The sequence below is a fragment of the Panthera pardus genome, unplaced genomic scaffold (assembly GCF_024362965.1).
Source record: "Panthera pardus isolate Hobbes unplaced genomic scaffold, ASM2436296v1 HiC_scaffold_24, whole genome shotgun sequence".
NCBI lineage: Eukaryota > Metazoa > Chordata > Mammalia > Carnivora > Felidae > Panthera > Panthera pardus.
Window position 1 is genome coordinate 29,451,508 of NW_026526810.1, and position 17,038 is coordinate 29,468,545.

At 54.3% G+C, this 17,038-nt stretch overlaps 1 protein-coding gene and 1 long non-coding RNA gene across 4 annotated transcripts in view; one reads left to right on the forward strand and one right to left on the reverse strand.

The window, feature by feature from the left end:
* The window catches only part of CORO2B (coronin 2B), a 132,420-nt gene that overhangs the window by 12,066 nt on the left and 103,316 nt on the right, over window positions 1-17,038 (reverse strand). For all 3 annotated transcript variants that reach the window (XM_019441653.2, XM_053888918.1, XM_019441652.2), the window contains 3 exons: window positions 11,103-11,219; window positions 1,635-1,784; window positions 832-996 (listed from right to left, as the gene is read on the reverse strand). In XM_019441653.2, coding sequence (XP_019297198.1) covers window positions 832-996; window positions 1,635-1,784; window positions 11,103-11,219 — 432 coding nt within the window. The remainder of the gene's footprint in view (window positions 1-831; window positions 997-1,634; window positions 1,785-11,102; window positions 11,220-17,038) is intronic.
* Window positions 7,929-12,363, forward strand: LOC109262784 (uncharacterized). Its single transcript, XR_002077948.2, has 3 exons — window positions 7,929-8,227; window positions 9,678-9,832; window positions 12,197-12,363. It is a non-coding gene; the product is annotated as an uncharacterized LOC109262784 (long non-coding RNA).

Sequence of the window (17,038 nt, forward strand, 5' to 3'; positions counted from 1 at the left end):
CCCCCCCCCCCTTAAAGGCTGTCGTGAGGATTAAACGAGTAACGTCCTGGAGCCCTTGGTACAGTGCACGCCACACGGGGAGCTCTGAGTAAATGGCGGTTGATGCTAATGATGCTAATAACTATGAGTGTTATTCTCTGCGACGGTGGTAGTAGGTGGCTTTTTGGTCTTGCCACTTCGGACTCTTCCGAGAGAAACACAGCCGGGTCAAGCATCGGTCCTTTCTTGGGTAGGAGGTAAACCTCACATTTCTCCCAAAGTTTCCCTCCCATTCCATCCATGTATGCCCCACGCCCGGCACACAGTGGGTGCTCGAGAAGTTCATTTCTTACTCCCCAACGGCATCTAATCCCTTCCTCGCGGTCAAGACCCGGAACACTCAAAGATCAAGGTGGAGCTAAATTCTCCATCAACCTCCCCGCTTGGAACCGTCTCTGGGGCTGGTGCCCTGAGGCATCTCCCTCAGGCCGGTCCCCACGCAGGTGCCTGGGTAGCGAGTCCCAAATCCCCTCTCCTGTGACACGATGGGACTTGGGCGATACCCAAAGATTTGTGCCCTGAAGGGTGCCACCAGTTCTGCCCCCGGAGCAGGCCAGAAGAAGCCCGTCTGGGGAGAGGGGTGCAGTGGGGATGAGAAAGGGTGCTGAGGTCTCTCCCCACCCAGTCTAAGCAGGGCCCCGAGAAGCACCCAGAATCCACAAGGTCAGCAGGGGTGCAGGCCAGGTGCATGCGAGAAGGGGAGCTGGCACAGCCTTTTCCTCTAGGCCTGCCTGAAAGCCAAGCCCCACATCCCGACACCTTCCCTTCCCCTCAAAGACGGTGGGGCTTCACCTGCAGGACGCGGCCAGAGCGTGGCTCAATCACGCGAAGCTTCTTGTCCTTGCACGTGGTGGTGAGCAGGCTGCCGTCGGTGTTGAAGGACATGCAGAGGATCACATCTGAGTGACAGTCTATCATCTTCACCGGCTCACCCACGTCCAGGTTCCAGATGAGGACCTGCCAGGGGGTGGGCATGCCGGAGGCAGGGTCAGCCCTGCGGCTGCGCCGTGAGGCGTCTGTCCCGGTCTGCACCCAGTGGCCCCGGGAGAGACGCCCCGTGCAGGGTCGGGGTGCGCTGGGAGGCGGGGGGGGGGGGGGTGACGTTAAACTCTATGTCAAAGGCTGATGCTCCCTGCTGCGCAAATCCACTACTGTCCCTCGGCAGATCCCAGCCCCAGCCGGGATCGGTTTCTGCTACCAGCAAGAAGGATTCATGTTCCTGGCCAGGGCCCTGTGCTGTTCTCTTCCCTCCACCAACTTTGGTTGCTCCTTTTTCCCACCAGGAGGGCAGCGGCCACTTCTAGATTTAAGAAGGGGCCCGGCAGAGGGTGTGGGCACGGAGTGGGCATTCTCTTCCAACCCGTAGGAGCCAGAGAAGCCAGACAGGCAGCCTCCGCGGACCCCGGGAAAGACAGGGCGCACAGAAGATGCCCGGCGGTGTGCAGCGACTGAACGAATGAATGGACAGGCGGGTGGGACAATGTTGATGAACGTGCTCTGGAAGGTAACAGCGCCCCCTACAGGCAGCTCCTCAAGACCCACATTGCTCCCCCCACCCCCGCCCCCCTCCCCACAGCCGCGGCCTAGCAGCTCACCTTGTAGTCATAGCCGGCACTGAAGAGGATGTTGTTGGTCGTGGGGTGCCACTCGACCAGCCCCACGCGCCGGCTGTGCCCGTGCAGCTCGAGGAGAGCCTCTGTCATGTTCCGCTTCAACCCACCCTCGGGGATCTCCCAGATCCGCACCTGCAGAGGGCGGGGATGGAGGGCTGGGTGGGCAGGGCCAGGAGAAGCCCCTGACGGCCCCCTCCTTCGGACACCAGGCTTCCCAGATCTGCCCAGTGAGGCATCTGCTGGCCAGTGAGGCGGGTAGAGCCTGACTGAGGCCCGGGGGAGGCTCCGGGGTGCACTTCAAGAGGAAGGCGACCATCTCTTGCGCCTTTGGGGGGTTTCTCTGGCAGGCCTCTGCAGCCCTAGACAACTCATACTGCCGGGATATTGCTACAGTCTAGCTCGTCCCAGAGGGCCACACAGTAATCAGCTTTTGGCCAGTGTTGTATGAAAAGCCTGCCTCCGCTTCCCTTCCCACACCCTTCTAAGAGCTCTGACCTCCGTCTCAGCAACTCTGCTGATACCCCATGGAGCCATCCCTTACTGTGCCCCCCACCAAGGGTGGACACGTGAGCAGAGGAAAAGCCATCTGGGAGGCTGGGAGGCCCGGAGTCTCTCCTGAGAGATGAAGAACTAAGGGGCAGAGGTGGATGGGACGCTGGAGCCCCCCGGGAGGATGGGCAGAGCCTGGATGCTGCCACTATTCACAGTCTTCCAGACGCCTGGGTGGCTCAGTCAGTTAAGCATCTGACTCTCGGGTTAGGCTCAGGTCATGATCTCATGGTTTCGTGAGTTCGAGCCCCGCGTCGGGCTCTGCGCTGACAGCGAGAAGCCTCCTCGGGATTCTCGCTCTCCCTCTCTCTCTCTGCCCCTCCCCCGCTCACACGGTCTCTGTCTCTGTCAAATAAATAAATAAATAAACTAAAAAAAAAAAAGAAGAAGCAGCAGAAAGAGATGATGGGCCAAGTGAAGGTGGGACACACGGAGAAGCAGAGAGCAGAGGCCGTGTGGCCCCAGAGAGAGGACGTGCGCAGTTTCTCTGCCATCTCTGAGTGTCCCCCTCGTTACTGACGTTAGCCGTGGGGGACTTCCGTGTCTCTGGCCAAGCATACCCTGCGTGGTTGCAACCGTCTCATCTACAAACGGGAGAGGAAACTCTTTGCCTTGCTTTGCCTACCGGTAGAATCAAACGAGATGCTGGTTGGCAAAGTCTGTAAACTGTAAAGTGCTCTAAAGACCTAAGGAGTTCTAGTCCTCGTTACAATTGTTGTCGTCAGTAATGCCATCGATCGCGTGCTCCCTGGAGAGGAAAGAACACACGTGACTGCCATTTAGGACACCTTTAAAGCAAATCTTTTGAAAATCTGAACTCCACCTTGGCCAGTAAAGAGACAAATGGGAAAAACAGCTTTGAGATACCGTTTATAACCTTCCAAAATAGCCACCCTGGGAGGGGACAAGGGCCAGGGGTTGGCAAGATTATCTCCTGGAACTTGTAGATTCTATCGGTGTTGGTAGTATTATAAATCAGAGTAACTCTTTTGGAAGCAATTTGGCAATCTTTAGTAGGAACCATAAAGACATTTATGTTGTATCCTTTGACCTAGTAATTTCACTCTGAAAATCCAACATAAGCAAAAATCTCCATGCATGAAGGTGTTCATTGCAACAGGGAAAATTTAGAAACACTCAAAGTGGCCAACACTAGGGCAACAAATTAATACGTTATGTCATTATGCGATGTTAGCTGTTCAATGATAATTCCGAAGCCCATGAGTAAACAGGGAAAGCCAAAGACAGTCCTAGGGACAGGGGAGAAGGCTGGGAACTGGGGGCACCCCTGAGGGAATTCCCTTGGCGGTTTCCCTTCTTGATGTTTCCCCCCGCAGATTCTAGCAATGAGTATTTCCCACATCATGTGTGTTTCCCCGGAAGACCCAGCTCTGCACACGCAGACGTGGGAGGCATGGGGTGAGAAAGGCAGGTTCAATCAAAGGTTTGGGGTCACCCTTAGGTGTATCATTCTGTTAACGAAATACACTTGGGGTGGGGGGCGGTTGCTGGGTGGCTCAATTGGTTAAGCGTCCAACTCTTGACCTCCGCTCAGGTCATGATCTCACCGTCCGTGAGTTTGAGCCCTGAGCCGGGCTCTGTGCTGATGGTATGGAGCCTGTTTGGGATTCTCTCTCTCTTCTCCCTCTCTCTCTGCCCCTCCCACATCTCTCTTTTTTCCTCAAAATAAATAAATAAGTAAACTTAAAAAAAAAACACTCAGTGGGGCGCCTGGGTGGCTCAGCTGGTTAAGTATCTGACTTCCACTCAGGTCATGATCTCACGGTTCGTGGTTTCAAGCCCCATATCAGGCTCTGTGCTGACAGCTCAGAGCCTGGAGCCTGCTTCCAATTCTGGGTCTCTTTCTCTCTCTGCCCCTCTCCTACTCACGCGCTGTCTCTGTGTCTCTCAAAAATAAATAAACATTAAAACAACAACAACAACAAACCACTCAGGGCACCTGGCTGGCTCAGCTGGTAGAGCGTGTGATTCCTGATCTTGGGGGTCATGAGTCTGAACCCCATGTTGGGGGTAGAGATTACTTAAAACAAACAAAACAAAGCCCAGAGCTCGCACACAGCCCTGCATGGTGGTGGGGGTTGGGGGAGCGAGGTGATAGGGGACCCAGCAGGACCCAACAAACCACACACCCCACACTTCTTTGTCTTTTACCCAGAGGGAGGCCGTTACACATGTTCTTCTGCAACTTGCTTTTCTCCCGTAACAGGTAGTGGACATCTTTCCACCCCAGGACACATGGATTTACCTTATCTTATTAAGTGGCCGGGGGGGGGGGGGGGCACCTGATGCGTGACTGTGCCAGGATGGATTTAATCAACCTCTATTAACGGACACCAGGGTTCTGCCCACTTTTGTCCCTGTTATAATTCACTCTGTGTCGAACAGTCCTGTAATACAAGCTTGAGTGTGGATATTTCTGTAGGGCACGTGCCTACAAGCGTTTCATTTTTTAATAGTCACTGTAAAACTGTCCCCGAAAAGCTGTCCCAGTTTTCACCAACAGAGCCTGAGAGCACTTCTTTACCTAGGTCTCTAACTCTACCTTCAAAAATAGACTTCTGTCCACCCAATAGGTTGACAATGACATCTCACTCTTCGGGTTTGCATTTCTTTGGTTCCTAGAAATACTCGGCATCGTCTTCTGTGTTTATTGTTTGTGCTGGAGGAGGAAGCTCTGGAAGCTTTTGGACTCAAAGGGATGAGCCTTTGAGGGTCGTAATGGAAGGCCAGTGTGGACATGTCTGGAGGCAGAGGATGCTGTCTATGGGCACCTTATACCGTGTCCTGAGGACAACAGATGAGTATATACACGTGGACACCAAGGCAGTCAGTGCCTAAGTGTTGACTGAGGCAGGAGAGTGGCCTCTGGGCTTTGAGAGAGATCTCTGAAACAGAGATTACAGACTCATTCATTCCACACGCGCACCTCTATGAGCCACAGTCCTGCTAGCCAGGGGATTGTGCTGAGCTCGCCCGGTGCCCTGCTCCTGAGCAGCTCACAGTGGGGCAGTTAAGGGCAGAGAACCCATGGAAACAGAGCTGAAGGGGGGCTAAGGGTGGGGAGGGTCTTGGCAGAGCAGGGCTAGAAGACAGGATGTTGGCCCAAGTTTGAAAAGAGAGGCTGGGGATGTGGGGAGGGGGGAGGAGACAGACACAGGACCAGCGTGCATGGGGGGTTCCGGCACGGTGGCTGGGGGAACCGCAGCCTGGCCGGGGTAGAGCAGGCCGGCAGGGAGCGGAGGAGGCCAGAAGCCATGTGTGTCACACCTAATCACGGAGGCCTCAGGAAGCAGCTTCGCTTGGGCCAAGTCTCAGGAAGAGCCCATTTCCAGAACAGTCCAATTCCTGAGCGTCGGCTAACTGAGGCGTGTCCCACGCCAGGCTAAGGTAGAGGCACGAGGGAAGCTGTGAAGTGGGGTTCCGCCCAGGTTCTAATCCTACTCGCTGCTGGATGACCTTGGAAAGCCAGCCGACCTCTCTGAGGCTCAGGCTCCTTGTCTAGATGATGAAGAGAGACATGTGCCCCATGTAGGGTCAGACTACACTGGGCTTCATGTCCTTGGGAGTCTGAGGTTTTCTAGCCACAGCAACGGATTTGCTGGGATGACAGCTCGGCCTAGGGACCCAGGGGCTGAGCCAAGGGGATGGGGACGGCAGGTTGTGTCTGTGCCTCTGAACTGGATCCAAGTCCCATCCATGGAGCCGAGGCCTGCAGGGGAAGGCCCAAAGAGCTGTTTTCACCAATGACTGTTAGGTGTAGGGTCCCTGGCAGGGCTTGGGGGACCCGATGGAAAATGTCCTACGGAGAAGGAGAGAGGCACCTCGCCTCACCCCCATCTGATACCAGCCACTTCCCTCCCTGGGCCCCAGTTTTCTCATCTGCACGCTGAGGCCATACTAGTTAATCTCCTGAAGTCCCCTGCGTTTGACATCATCGAATGTATCACTGGCAAGGGGGCGAGACGCTGGGTCTCCTGCTATAGCACATAGCTGGCACCGTGTGCCATGGGAGCTCAGAGGAGGAGCTGGAGTTCACAGTGGGCCTAAGCCACTGGAAAAGGAATTCCAACCCCTTGGTCTTCAAGGGGTTTGTTTGAAGCAAAGAGCCGATGCGTGGGGGAGGAGCCCTGCGGATCGGCTCAGAGGTTGCTCTGGAAAGTTACTTCCATTCAACAGGAAACCTGGTAAGGGCAGACAAACCGGATTTCTGGAAGGAAGGGGTGGAGAAAGGTGGCAAAACACTCTCTCTAGCAAGCCAGCTGCGCCCCTTTTCAGGTCCCTGGCTCAGAGCCCTGTTTAACTCAGCTACATTCAATGCAACCAAATATGTTCCATGGCTCCCTATGTCACACACACCAGATACGGGGCAGGAGAGGGTATCCTTCACCTCAGCAGCTCACAGTTTTGTGGGGGAGACAGCAGGCAGGGCAGACAAGGCTAATGGGAGACGGCTGATAAGGATGGTTAATAAAGTTACAAAACCAAGTGTCCCTGTGCCTGGGGAGGGGGCAGCTGGTGAACAAAGGGAGAGCTCTGCAGTCTAACAAGCTCTATTCAAATCCATGCTCTGACCTCAGCGGCTTCCCCCATTCCTTCCTTCTCGCCTGGACTGAATCTGACACCTTAGAGAGGGCACGGTTTGTCCTTCTGCCTATCGATTCCGAAAAAGAGAGCAGCTCCCCAGTGCCAGGGCACAGACAACCTGCCAGGCCATCCCACTGGATGGTCGACTCCTCCATGCAGGGGTAAGATCCCCTGTCACTATCCTTGCCTTCAGCGCAAGGAACGGTGCCTGGCACATACCTGTTGAATGAATGAGGCAATGGAAGAATCCTAGAAGCCCAGAAGCTTTGCTATTACATCATCAGCAGGTTCAGCAATGAGTCATGAGTCATCCCCTGACCTGGCAGAGCCCTTACGCCAGCTGGTGGTGCTGGGTAGATGCGAAATCACCCCTGAAATCCTAGTTTGGAAGGGGTGGGGGGATTTCTCTCTTGGATTTTGAGGTTCACCATTCAGCTTCATCTTTACCCGGGAACCAGTGACAGAAGGCCTATTTGGGGGCCCAGCGAGCAAAGAATGACATGGAAAGAGCACTGGGTCTCTGACTCCAGCTCTCTGGTTGCCCCAGGGGCTCTAGAGAGAGTTCTCAGTAGACAAGAAACACCAACCATGGTGTATTTCGTTCTGATGCTGAGCCCAGTATGATCTCCATTTTACAGGGGGCAACTTGTGTGCAGAGAGTTAAAAGAAACTGGTCCAAAGTCACAGGTCTGGGAAGGGGTAGAACCAGGATTTGAACCCGGGCCTATGGACTCCTGAGCCTGAGTGGCAAGTCTGTCGGTGAGGCCTCAGCCAGGCCATCGACCTCTCTCAGGGTGCCTGTCCTTCCATCTCTGAAAGGGGTACGTTGCTCCCTTCTAGCTCCAAGAAGTGTTGGTTCTCTAGAGGGTGGTGTGTGTGCGTGTGTGTGTGTGTGTGTGTGTGTGTGGAAGGGCAGGGTGGTGGGTGGCTTCTGGCTGCTTCCCCGCAGGGCTGACATCCTGCCCCATCCCACTCACAGTGCCTCGGGAGAGGGGCATCCTCTCTGAGGGTGGGGGTGGGGCGGGAGGGCAGCCTTTGGATAAAGGAGCAGAGGAAGAGAAGGCAGAGGAAAGCTGCTGAGCTCAGCCCGCCAGGGAGAGGGGCCTGCCTCCCTCTCCCCCACCCCGCCCCTCCCTGGGACCACCCTTTCCCTCTCCTTGAGATGTCAGAAACCTCTCCCTCTCTCTGCAGCTGCTGGCCCTCTGGGAAGGCTAGGACCACGAGGCTGGAAACCCATAGAGCCCTTCCCCGCCGCCTGCCAGCCACCCTCCCGAGCTGCAGCAGAAGCTATAAAAAGCACAGCCGTTCAACAATAGGTGACATCACCCAGCGGCGGAAAGGACTGGATTCTGCCAGATGCCAGGGAGAGTTATGGCCCCTATCTCTCCCTCAGGATGGGAGCCCCTCGGGAAAGGGCCGGGGTATGTTCCACTGGACCTCTGGCGGGACGGGGTCAGACTCCCGAGGCCCTCCTCTCTCCCTGGGGGAGGGTTGGGGGGTAGGGGATGGATTTCACTGGAGGATTTTCAGGGATGGGGCATATGGGAAAGGAGCTACGGAGCTGGGAGGGCTTGCTGGCTCCCTTCAGTGTCCTCTGGACGCTCTGAGAGACAAGCAGAGGGCAGTGGAGGGGTGAGAAGAGGTGGGCAGGCACCGCCTGGAGACATGGTCTGGATCTGCTTCAAACAGCTCCTCTCTAGCCCTTGCCGGCGGGTCCCCTCCCTAGCCGCCCCCCGTGAGTAGCACAGCGCCTGGCACTTAGTAGGTCTGCTGACTGACCTCCTAACCCTGGTTCTGGATGTCACGTCTGGTGTGCAGGAAGTTGATCATTTGGGCCGAGTGGGTTGAGGAAGGGTGTCTTGCCCCTCGAGGTGCTTTGACGGAGGCAGGTCTGACTGGCCTCCTCACCTGACCTTGGGAGCTGCGGGCTCCTTCCCCGCACATCCCAGGACCTGCGGAGGATGTCGCCCCTCCATGTGCCCTCGGTGGGTTCCCGGTACGGGGCCTGCTCAGACAAGACACCGAGATGTCAATGCTGAGTGTTTGACGGATCTGAACTGCCAGGCTTCGCGGTGCTGAGCCTCAGTTTCCTCATCTGTAAACCTAAGACTGTTGGTGAGGTGCTGAGGAGTGCTGCCTGGGAGTCCGGAGACCTAGGCTCTGACCCCGCCTGTACCCGCCTCCCTGCGTGACCTTGGACTCGGTGCTTCCCCTCGGGAGGGCCTCAGGGACCTTCTGTGGGAGGGGCTACTCCAGCGTTGGGGTGGCCAAGCCACATTCCAGGGCTTGTTTGGCTCCGGGAGGGGGGGCCTCCTCTACAGAGCCAGCCGTGAGCCCTCCGGCCCGCCAGCTCCCCTTCCCTGATCCCTGGGGTGCACAGCGTCCCCTACGCATGTTGAAATCCTACCCCCTCAGCTGACAGTATGCAGACTCAGGGCCTCTGGGATGTGACTAACTCATGAGGGTGGGGCCCTCAAAAGTGGGATTAGTGCCCTTTTCAGAGCCTCCAGAGGGACCCCAGCCCCATCTGCCATGTGGGCCTGCAAGGAAAAGAGGGCCCTCCCCTGACCACGCTGGCACCTGATCTCAGACTTGAGCTCCAGGACTATGAGCAAGTGACTCACTTTACAAGCCACTCAGTCTGGTGTTTTGTTACAGTGGCCCGGGGACTATGACCCCCGCATCCCCCCCGCCCCCCCCCCCGCCGCCCCTGCCCGCAGGCCTGTGTGTTCTCCCCGGGCCTCCTTCAGCCCCTTCTCTGCCTGCAGTTAGCTTTCCCTAACTCCCTGTCCCCTGCCTGCACTTCCGGCAAAATGAATCCCGCCTCCCCATGCGCCTATCGCTCTGACTTCATTCTGCCCTGCACTTCAGCGAGTGGCGCCCTTCTGCTGGTGATGTTTCCGGAGCGGGACAGAGACCAGCAGGCATATGCTGGGCACAGACCTCCTTTCCCCCTCACAGCGGCTGCCAGAGGCACGGATCACTCTTGCCGTTACCCAGAGGAGCAAAGCTGAGGCTCAGAGAGGGTAAGTCACATGCCCTTGGTCACCCAGCTGGCAAGCGGTGATGCCAAGATTCAATCCCGGCCCGTGGGATTCCACAGCCGAGCTCCCTTTGAAGGGCAGCACCCGGGAGCACGGCGGGCACACTGCGGTCCTTTGGTCAGTGCGTGCGACCCTGAAGAGGGCCGCTCGGCTGGTGTGGTCGGGGCCAGGGCCGGGGCCTGATGCTTTTCCTGACACGGGGCGCGGATAGCTGGTTTATTGGCCAGGCTCCTGGAGCAAAAGGCACCTGACTCACAGAGCAAGAAGGTGCTGAGCTAGAACCGGGCAGGGCCGTCAGGGCGAGCGACCCTTCCTCCCTCCCGCTGAGTCAGGCAGAAACTTGGACCAGAGGTGGAGCCAGGGCTCCGAGAGCCCTGGCCTGTCTGTCCCTCCCCGCGTCAAGCTGGTCACTGCTCCTCTCTTTCCCAGCTGGCTGCCCTGGTGAGACACGGGACACCGGGGTGGGGTGGGGGGCGGGCAGAGGCTTCCAGCTCGGACGGTGTGGACTCGTGTCATGACGTCACTTGGTTGAGCGGAGAGAGCATGGGCTGTCCAGCCAGCTCTTAGAGGACTGCTCCTCGGCTTCCTAGTTGTGTGACCTTCCCGGCCCTCACTTTGGGGGCGGCAGTGCCCCTGTCACACAGGAGGACTCACCACACTCCAGCTCAGACTGAGAGGGGGAGCTCTGTAGGAGGCAGCCCCCACTTTCAGCGTGTTTGCTCCCCCCACGGCTGATGACTGTCGCCAACACCTCAGCAGGCAGGGACGGAGCTGGCTGGGGTCGCCGCACCCCTCTGTGGGCTCTCTGCACCCGGACGAGAAGGCTGGACGGCTCCCCCACTGGCCCCCCTCTCCCGCCCAGCCCAGTGCCTGGCGCACCGACCACTGAGCCCTCCCGCCCCACCAGCTCCAGCTGTGTCCTTCCCAGCCCAGGGTGGGCAGGAGGGAGACCACACACAGGGAGGAAGGTCTCCTTTTGAGACCACCGACGAGTGCCGAATCACGTACCTAAACTCCTTGTTTTAATTCTCACCTACAAAATCGACACCTCCAAAGGAAATCACACTCAAGGCACAAGATCTGCCAAACGGTCCATGGCTTTGCTCTCTTCGTCCTTTCCCTAGCTCCCTCCCCACCCCAGGGCTGGCTGGAAGGGTGACAAAGAAGGCAGAAGGGCAAAGACGGAGAAAGAGAGGAGTTTAGGAAGGGAGGCCTCCAGGAGGAAGCAGGGGGGAGGCCCCTTCCTGCTCACCGACGTGTCCTCTGAGCATGAGGCAATGATGTTGTCAATGAATGGGTTCCACTTGATGTCCAGCACGTTGCCTTGGTGACCACAGACCTTGGGGTAGTTGGGTTCAATCCTGCCCGTCTGCCGAGGAGGAAGAGAGAGAGAGAGCAGGGGATTAGTTTGATGGGCCTAGGGTGGTCCTGAGAGGAGAGCCTTTATTCTGGGCTTCTAAACTGGACTGGAAGGTCCTCGAGGACCTACCCACTATCTTATTTACCTCTGCATTTCTGCACCAGGTTGGTCCAAATTGTTCTGTGGCTGTGTCCTCCCCAACCCTGAATGGTAATGGGGCAGGGGACACAGAAGAGTGATACACCCTTGGTCCATACCATGCCCCTGTGCAACTTTGGAAGAGGTACCCCTTCCCCAAGTGAAAGTTTCAAGTTAAGATGCTCCTGTTCACCTGAACAACCAGAGCCTAGAGGGCAGCAGGCGTGGCAGTCCACACATCCAGCCACGGGGCATGTGCTCTCATACTCCCCCCAGTGCCCATACTCCCCCCCTGCCCTCTAGGGAGGCGCCAGGGTCAGCAGGAGGCTCCTTCCTGCTGCTCCAGGAGTCAGCAAAGAGGCCTGAGTCTCTGGGTCCACCTAAACACTATCGTATAAGTTACTTTGCCTACGATGTGACCAGTGACGCTCCCAGATGTGGATGCTTGTTCAGTGCGTATCTTAAACACCTGTACACAGTGCCCTGTGGTTCAAAGCATACTCTATGGAGTCACACAGGCCTGTGTTTGAATTACAGCTCTGCTACTTTTTAGGTATGTGGCCTTGGGAGACTCAGTGAAGTTCTCTGAGCTTCAGTCTCCTCATTTCTGAAATGAGGGCAGTAACACCTGCCTCTTAGCCTTTTGTGAAGACCGAATGAGGTAACGCCTAGCAAAGTGCTTGGTGTGTAGATTATCATCATAGTGAATGCTCGATATATGATGGTAGTAGTATTCTCATGCAGACTAGATAATGATGCCTCCTCCAGGAAGTCTGCCCTGATCCCTGAATGGGTTAAGAGCTCCTCCTCTATGTGCTCATTGCATTCTGTGCTTCCTTCTATTACAGGCACCATCATGCACCATTGCAGCCTGCTTCTATTTGTCCGTGAGCAACTGAGGACATCACCTGTCTCTTGTCTCTGATTGTCCAGCTCCTTACAAGCCCGGCACGCACTATATGCTATGTATATGACCTGAAAGACATCCTTCAAAGGGAATTGATTCCACAAAAGATGGAGGGTGGGGGGGAGGGAAGGGAAGGGAAGTCCGTTTAATGAAGGGAAGGAAAATGACAGGCAGAAGCTGTGTTTCCATCCCCAGGCTTTTTAATGCTAGATTTTTGGGGCATCGGAGGAAATAGGAAGGATCTTCCCAGTCACCGCCCATTGGCTAAGAGTGGTTAGGTCCTCAGAGGCACCTTAGGCAGGTCATACCTCCCTGCTTTAGGTTCCTCCACTGAATAACGAAGAAGAGAGTCCATTTTTGTAAAGCCTCTGCTCGCGTGCCCTCTGCCTCACCAGTACGGTGGGGTTATTTCAGAACATGTGTCCTGCTATGACCTCTCCCCACCCACTTCCTGTCCGAATCTCCATCGGCTCATTTCCAGATCAGCTGGGTTTTTTGTGACACGGCAACGGTGAGACGGGTAGAGAAAAAACAGACCCAAGAGAAAGTGGCAATGGTGGAGAAAGAGAGAGAGGAAAACAGCACCCGAGGGGTACTCAGGAGAGCTCCACTGACATTGTGCATTGTGGGAAAATTACAGAATGGACGAAAAGGGTCTGGGGTGTACCACCACCAGCTACAAATGGTCCCCTTTGCCATTTTATTGGGGGGATGCAGTTAGAGCTGGAAAGCCTATTTCAATGACTTTTGGGCTGTTGGACTATTTCTTTAAAACGAGACTCTAAGCAGAGACTGAGCCGCATGTGACCATGGCTTTGGTCAGGGTTACACATGATCTTCTTTTGGCTCTCACACACCCTGTGATTCAGATATGAGGACCTTCAGGCCCAGAGAGCTTAAGCAACTCACACGAGTTTACCCGGCTGAAGGCCAATCAGGGGTTCCTGCCGAGGGGTAACCCTCAAGGCTAAGCTTTTCGAACCCCACTCTGCTCATTTTGGCCAACTCCCCTCGTGCAGTCTGACCTCTAAGGGCAGACAGGCACTGCGCTGTCTGCTCCCACAGCTCACAGCCCCCTCTGACAGAGCCGTCCCTTACATTTGATCCCAAAGGCTGCATCTGAGCGGTCCCCGAGCAAATCTTCTGCATTAAGCTTTTGGCACCCAGCCCAGCCAAGCCCAGCCCAGCCCAGCCCAGGCAAATCTGAGGGGCACCGAATCAGTCGATAGGCGGCCATCAGCTAAAAGCAGCTTCTGGCCAGCAGCCTGTGCGGGTGATGCACCGGATGGACAGGTTAAGCGGCATCACTGGAGTCCACTGAGAATGGGGCGAGGTCAGAGCCCTGCACTGGGAAAGGAATTCGTCTTTTTAAAGCTGAGAATGATCCTGATGTAATGTATACCCCAGGTGGACCTCGCCTTACACAATGGACACATTCCCCAGTGGGGTGGGGAATTATGACTGTCAGGACTAAATCACATTGTTGCTTATGTGAACGGTGACCCCCTAGGGTTGTGCAGTGTGAGACCTGGTTGGCTGTACATAATAGCAGCCCTCAAGGGAAGATCCCCCCACTTTCGACCTGGCAACCCTGCTTTTCCTGTTTATATCGTAGGGTTCTACATAACATTTTGTTTGCAACACGAGATCCACTGCTAAGAAAAAATGTCTGAAAACCATTGTTCTATGGAGAAATCAAGTAAATTAAAAAACACAATTATTAACCCCAGGAAGAAGGCTGTATAAGAAAGCGAATGTAAGTCATAGTGATAATGATTTATGTACAACATTTACATAGTTGTAACAATATAAATCCTGAATATTTATTTAAACAAGAGTTACACTATAACATACTGGGAGCACAGAGATAGGGAAAGTGCGTGTGTGTGTGTGTGTGTGTGTGTGTGTAGTAAGAGGGGAGACTGAGCTGGAAGAGAGCCAGATCCTCAAATTCCATAATAGGAAGTCAACACACAATGTCTAAGATTTAAAAAAATCCAGACAAGGCAGTGAAAGCATATAATTAAGAAATATGGGGATAAGTGCAAAAAGAAACAGCTAAAAGCAAGGAACAGAGGTCCCCTCGGGGTGTGTAGCAAAGGGGGAGAGGGATTGGTTACAGGCAGTCGTGTGCTGGTAACTGTTTAACTGGTTCTCCGAGGGAAAAAGGCCCTGGTTTGGAGCATCTGCCAATCCCAGTGGCAAAAATATTCCCACTACGCTAATTGTAATCTACCAGGGTGATGTCACCAAAAGTAGAGAGCCTCACAACAGACCCATTACGTAAGCTTTCTACCATGTACGTATAATAGACACAAGTCTCCTCAAGAGCACAGAGAGTGGTAAAGTAACCAGGGGGTAATGAGTTATTAACATTCAGTACCTTTGTTTCTGATATAATTTATTTAATTGCAAGTTTGCATAACTTGGTTTTTAACAACGGCCATGTTTACCAATTGGCGAGGCAACGGGCTCTCACAAGCCGATACAAGCCACTTGTACCCTAGACCTCAAAGTAGCCCTGGGCTTTATGAACTCTGGACAATTATTGCTCCGATGGCCATAAAAATTAAAGCCCAAATAAATAAAATGCACACACTAGGCGTTCTAAAGGAAGCTGGTTCTGTTGGTTTTTTTTCTTACATGGGAACAATCCCCACCCCAGACCCCCCCCCCCAAACGCCGCTGTTTTCTGTTTCAATGTCTGTGAAGTCACAGACTGTGAAATCGTGACCTGAGCCGAAGTCACTTAACCGATCGAGCCCCCAAGGCGCCCCCTGTTCCCATTTCTGTAGGGGGGGGGGACGACTTGAGACCCAACGCAGGTCTGGTTCGTAACTGCCACACCACACTGCCTTCTACACTCACTCTCATCCTGACACACTGATGCTAACAGTGACCCCTCCTGAGATCAAATTTTATCCTCACATAACACCTTTTACAGCTGAGGGAGCGGAGGTTCAGAAAGCGTCTAAGGAGCAGAGTCAAGGCTTTTCAGTGTTTCATAATGTCAGCATCACTGTGGAGATGGTCAGTTCACAGAACTGCCCCCGTGGTAGGGGTCTAACCTGCCGTCTGGTCTTTGAACCTCAAAGAGCGCTTCAGCCTCAACAGAACTGAGGCACAGACCTTGCTCCCTGGGGTGAGGAGGGGAAGTCCGTTCCTTGGAGTCTCTAATCCTATAATCACTAGGGAAATCTTCATGCCGTTGGTGCGGACCTTATCCCGGAAGCCTCAAAGAACAAATCCAGCCCCTGCACGGAGACAGACCTTCAACATCAAATGTGGGGTGGCGGCTGGCATACACCCTGAGTCTTTTCAAGGAGGAGCCAGGTTCTGGGGGGTGGCGGCAGGTCGTGGCTCAAATATACCTCATCGACCAAAAGACAGAGTTCATAGGGGCTGGCACACAGGCCTCTCTGTGTGGTGGAAGGGGGTGTGAAGTAGGACAACCTTCCTGCAGGTGCATTTGACCTAGTCTCGCAAAGACTTTTGAAAGGTTCATAGCCTTTGGCCAATAACTCCACTTGGGGAACTCATCCCAGGAAAATCAGCAGCCAAGCACGCCAAGACGTTCACCGCATGGTTATTCATCATAGCAAACAGTATAATCAGTCCCCAACGGTGGGGCGTTGCCCAAAGGAGTTATAGGACACCAACATTACAGAATATTATGAGGTCACTGAAAATCGTATTTTCAAAGAATATTTAATGACTTGGGAATTTCTCAAGAACTAATGGTTAGTGAAACAGTCAGAAGCAAGTTATACCCATACAGTGCTCCCCATCTATTAAAAAACACATAGTGGGGCGCCTGGGTGGCTCAGCCAGTTGAGCATCTGACTTTAGCTCAGGTCACGATCTCACAGCTCATGAGCTCGAGCCCCGCGTCGGGCTCTGTGCTGTCAGCAAAGAGCCTGGAGCCTGCTTTGGATTCTGTGTCTCCCTCTCTCTCTGCCCCTAACCCACTCGCATTCTATCTCTGTCTCTCTCAAAAATAAATAAACATTAAAAAAACTAAAAACAAACAAACAAACAAAAAAACACCCAGTCTGGGGCACCTGGATGGCTCATTCAGTTAAGTTCCCAACAGTTGGTTTCGGCTCAGGTCATGATCTCAGTTTGTGGGTTCGAGCCCCACAGCAGGCTCTGTGCTAATGGTGGGGAGCCTGCTTGGGATTCTCTCTCTCCCTCTCTCTCTGCCCCTTCCCTGCACGTGCTCTCTCTCTCTCTTTCTCTCTCTCAAAATAAATACATAAATTTAAAAAATTAAAGACAAACAAACAAAAGACCCCACGGAGTCTGTAAGAAAATCCATCAAGATGTTAATAGTGGCAATGTCTGGCTAGTTGCACATTCGTGGTTTCCAATTCTTCCCCAGGACATTTACAATTTTTATCAAAAAGATAGACGTTATTAAAAGCACACACAGGGGCGCCTGGGTGGCTCAGTCGGTTGGGCGGCTGACTTCGGCTCAGGTCATGATCTCACTGTCCGTGAGTTCGAGCCCCGTGTCGGGCTCTGTGCGGACAGCTCAGAGCCTGGAGCCTGTTTCGGATTCTGTGTCTCCCTCTCTCTGACCCTCCCCGTTCATGCTCTGTCTCTCTCTGTCTCAAGAATAAATAAACGCTAAAAAAAAAAAAAAAAAAAAAAAAAAAAGCACACACAGGCATGCTCCGTAACTTTGACTGAAAAGTGTTTCCCTCTGGTTGTGACCGCACAGGTCTTCCAGAAGTGAGACACAGACTTGTGTCTCCCAGATTTACACGGCTCCAGAGCTTTT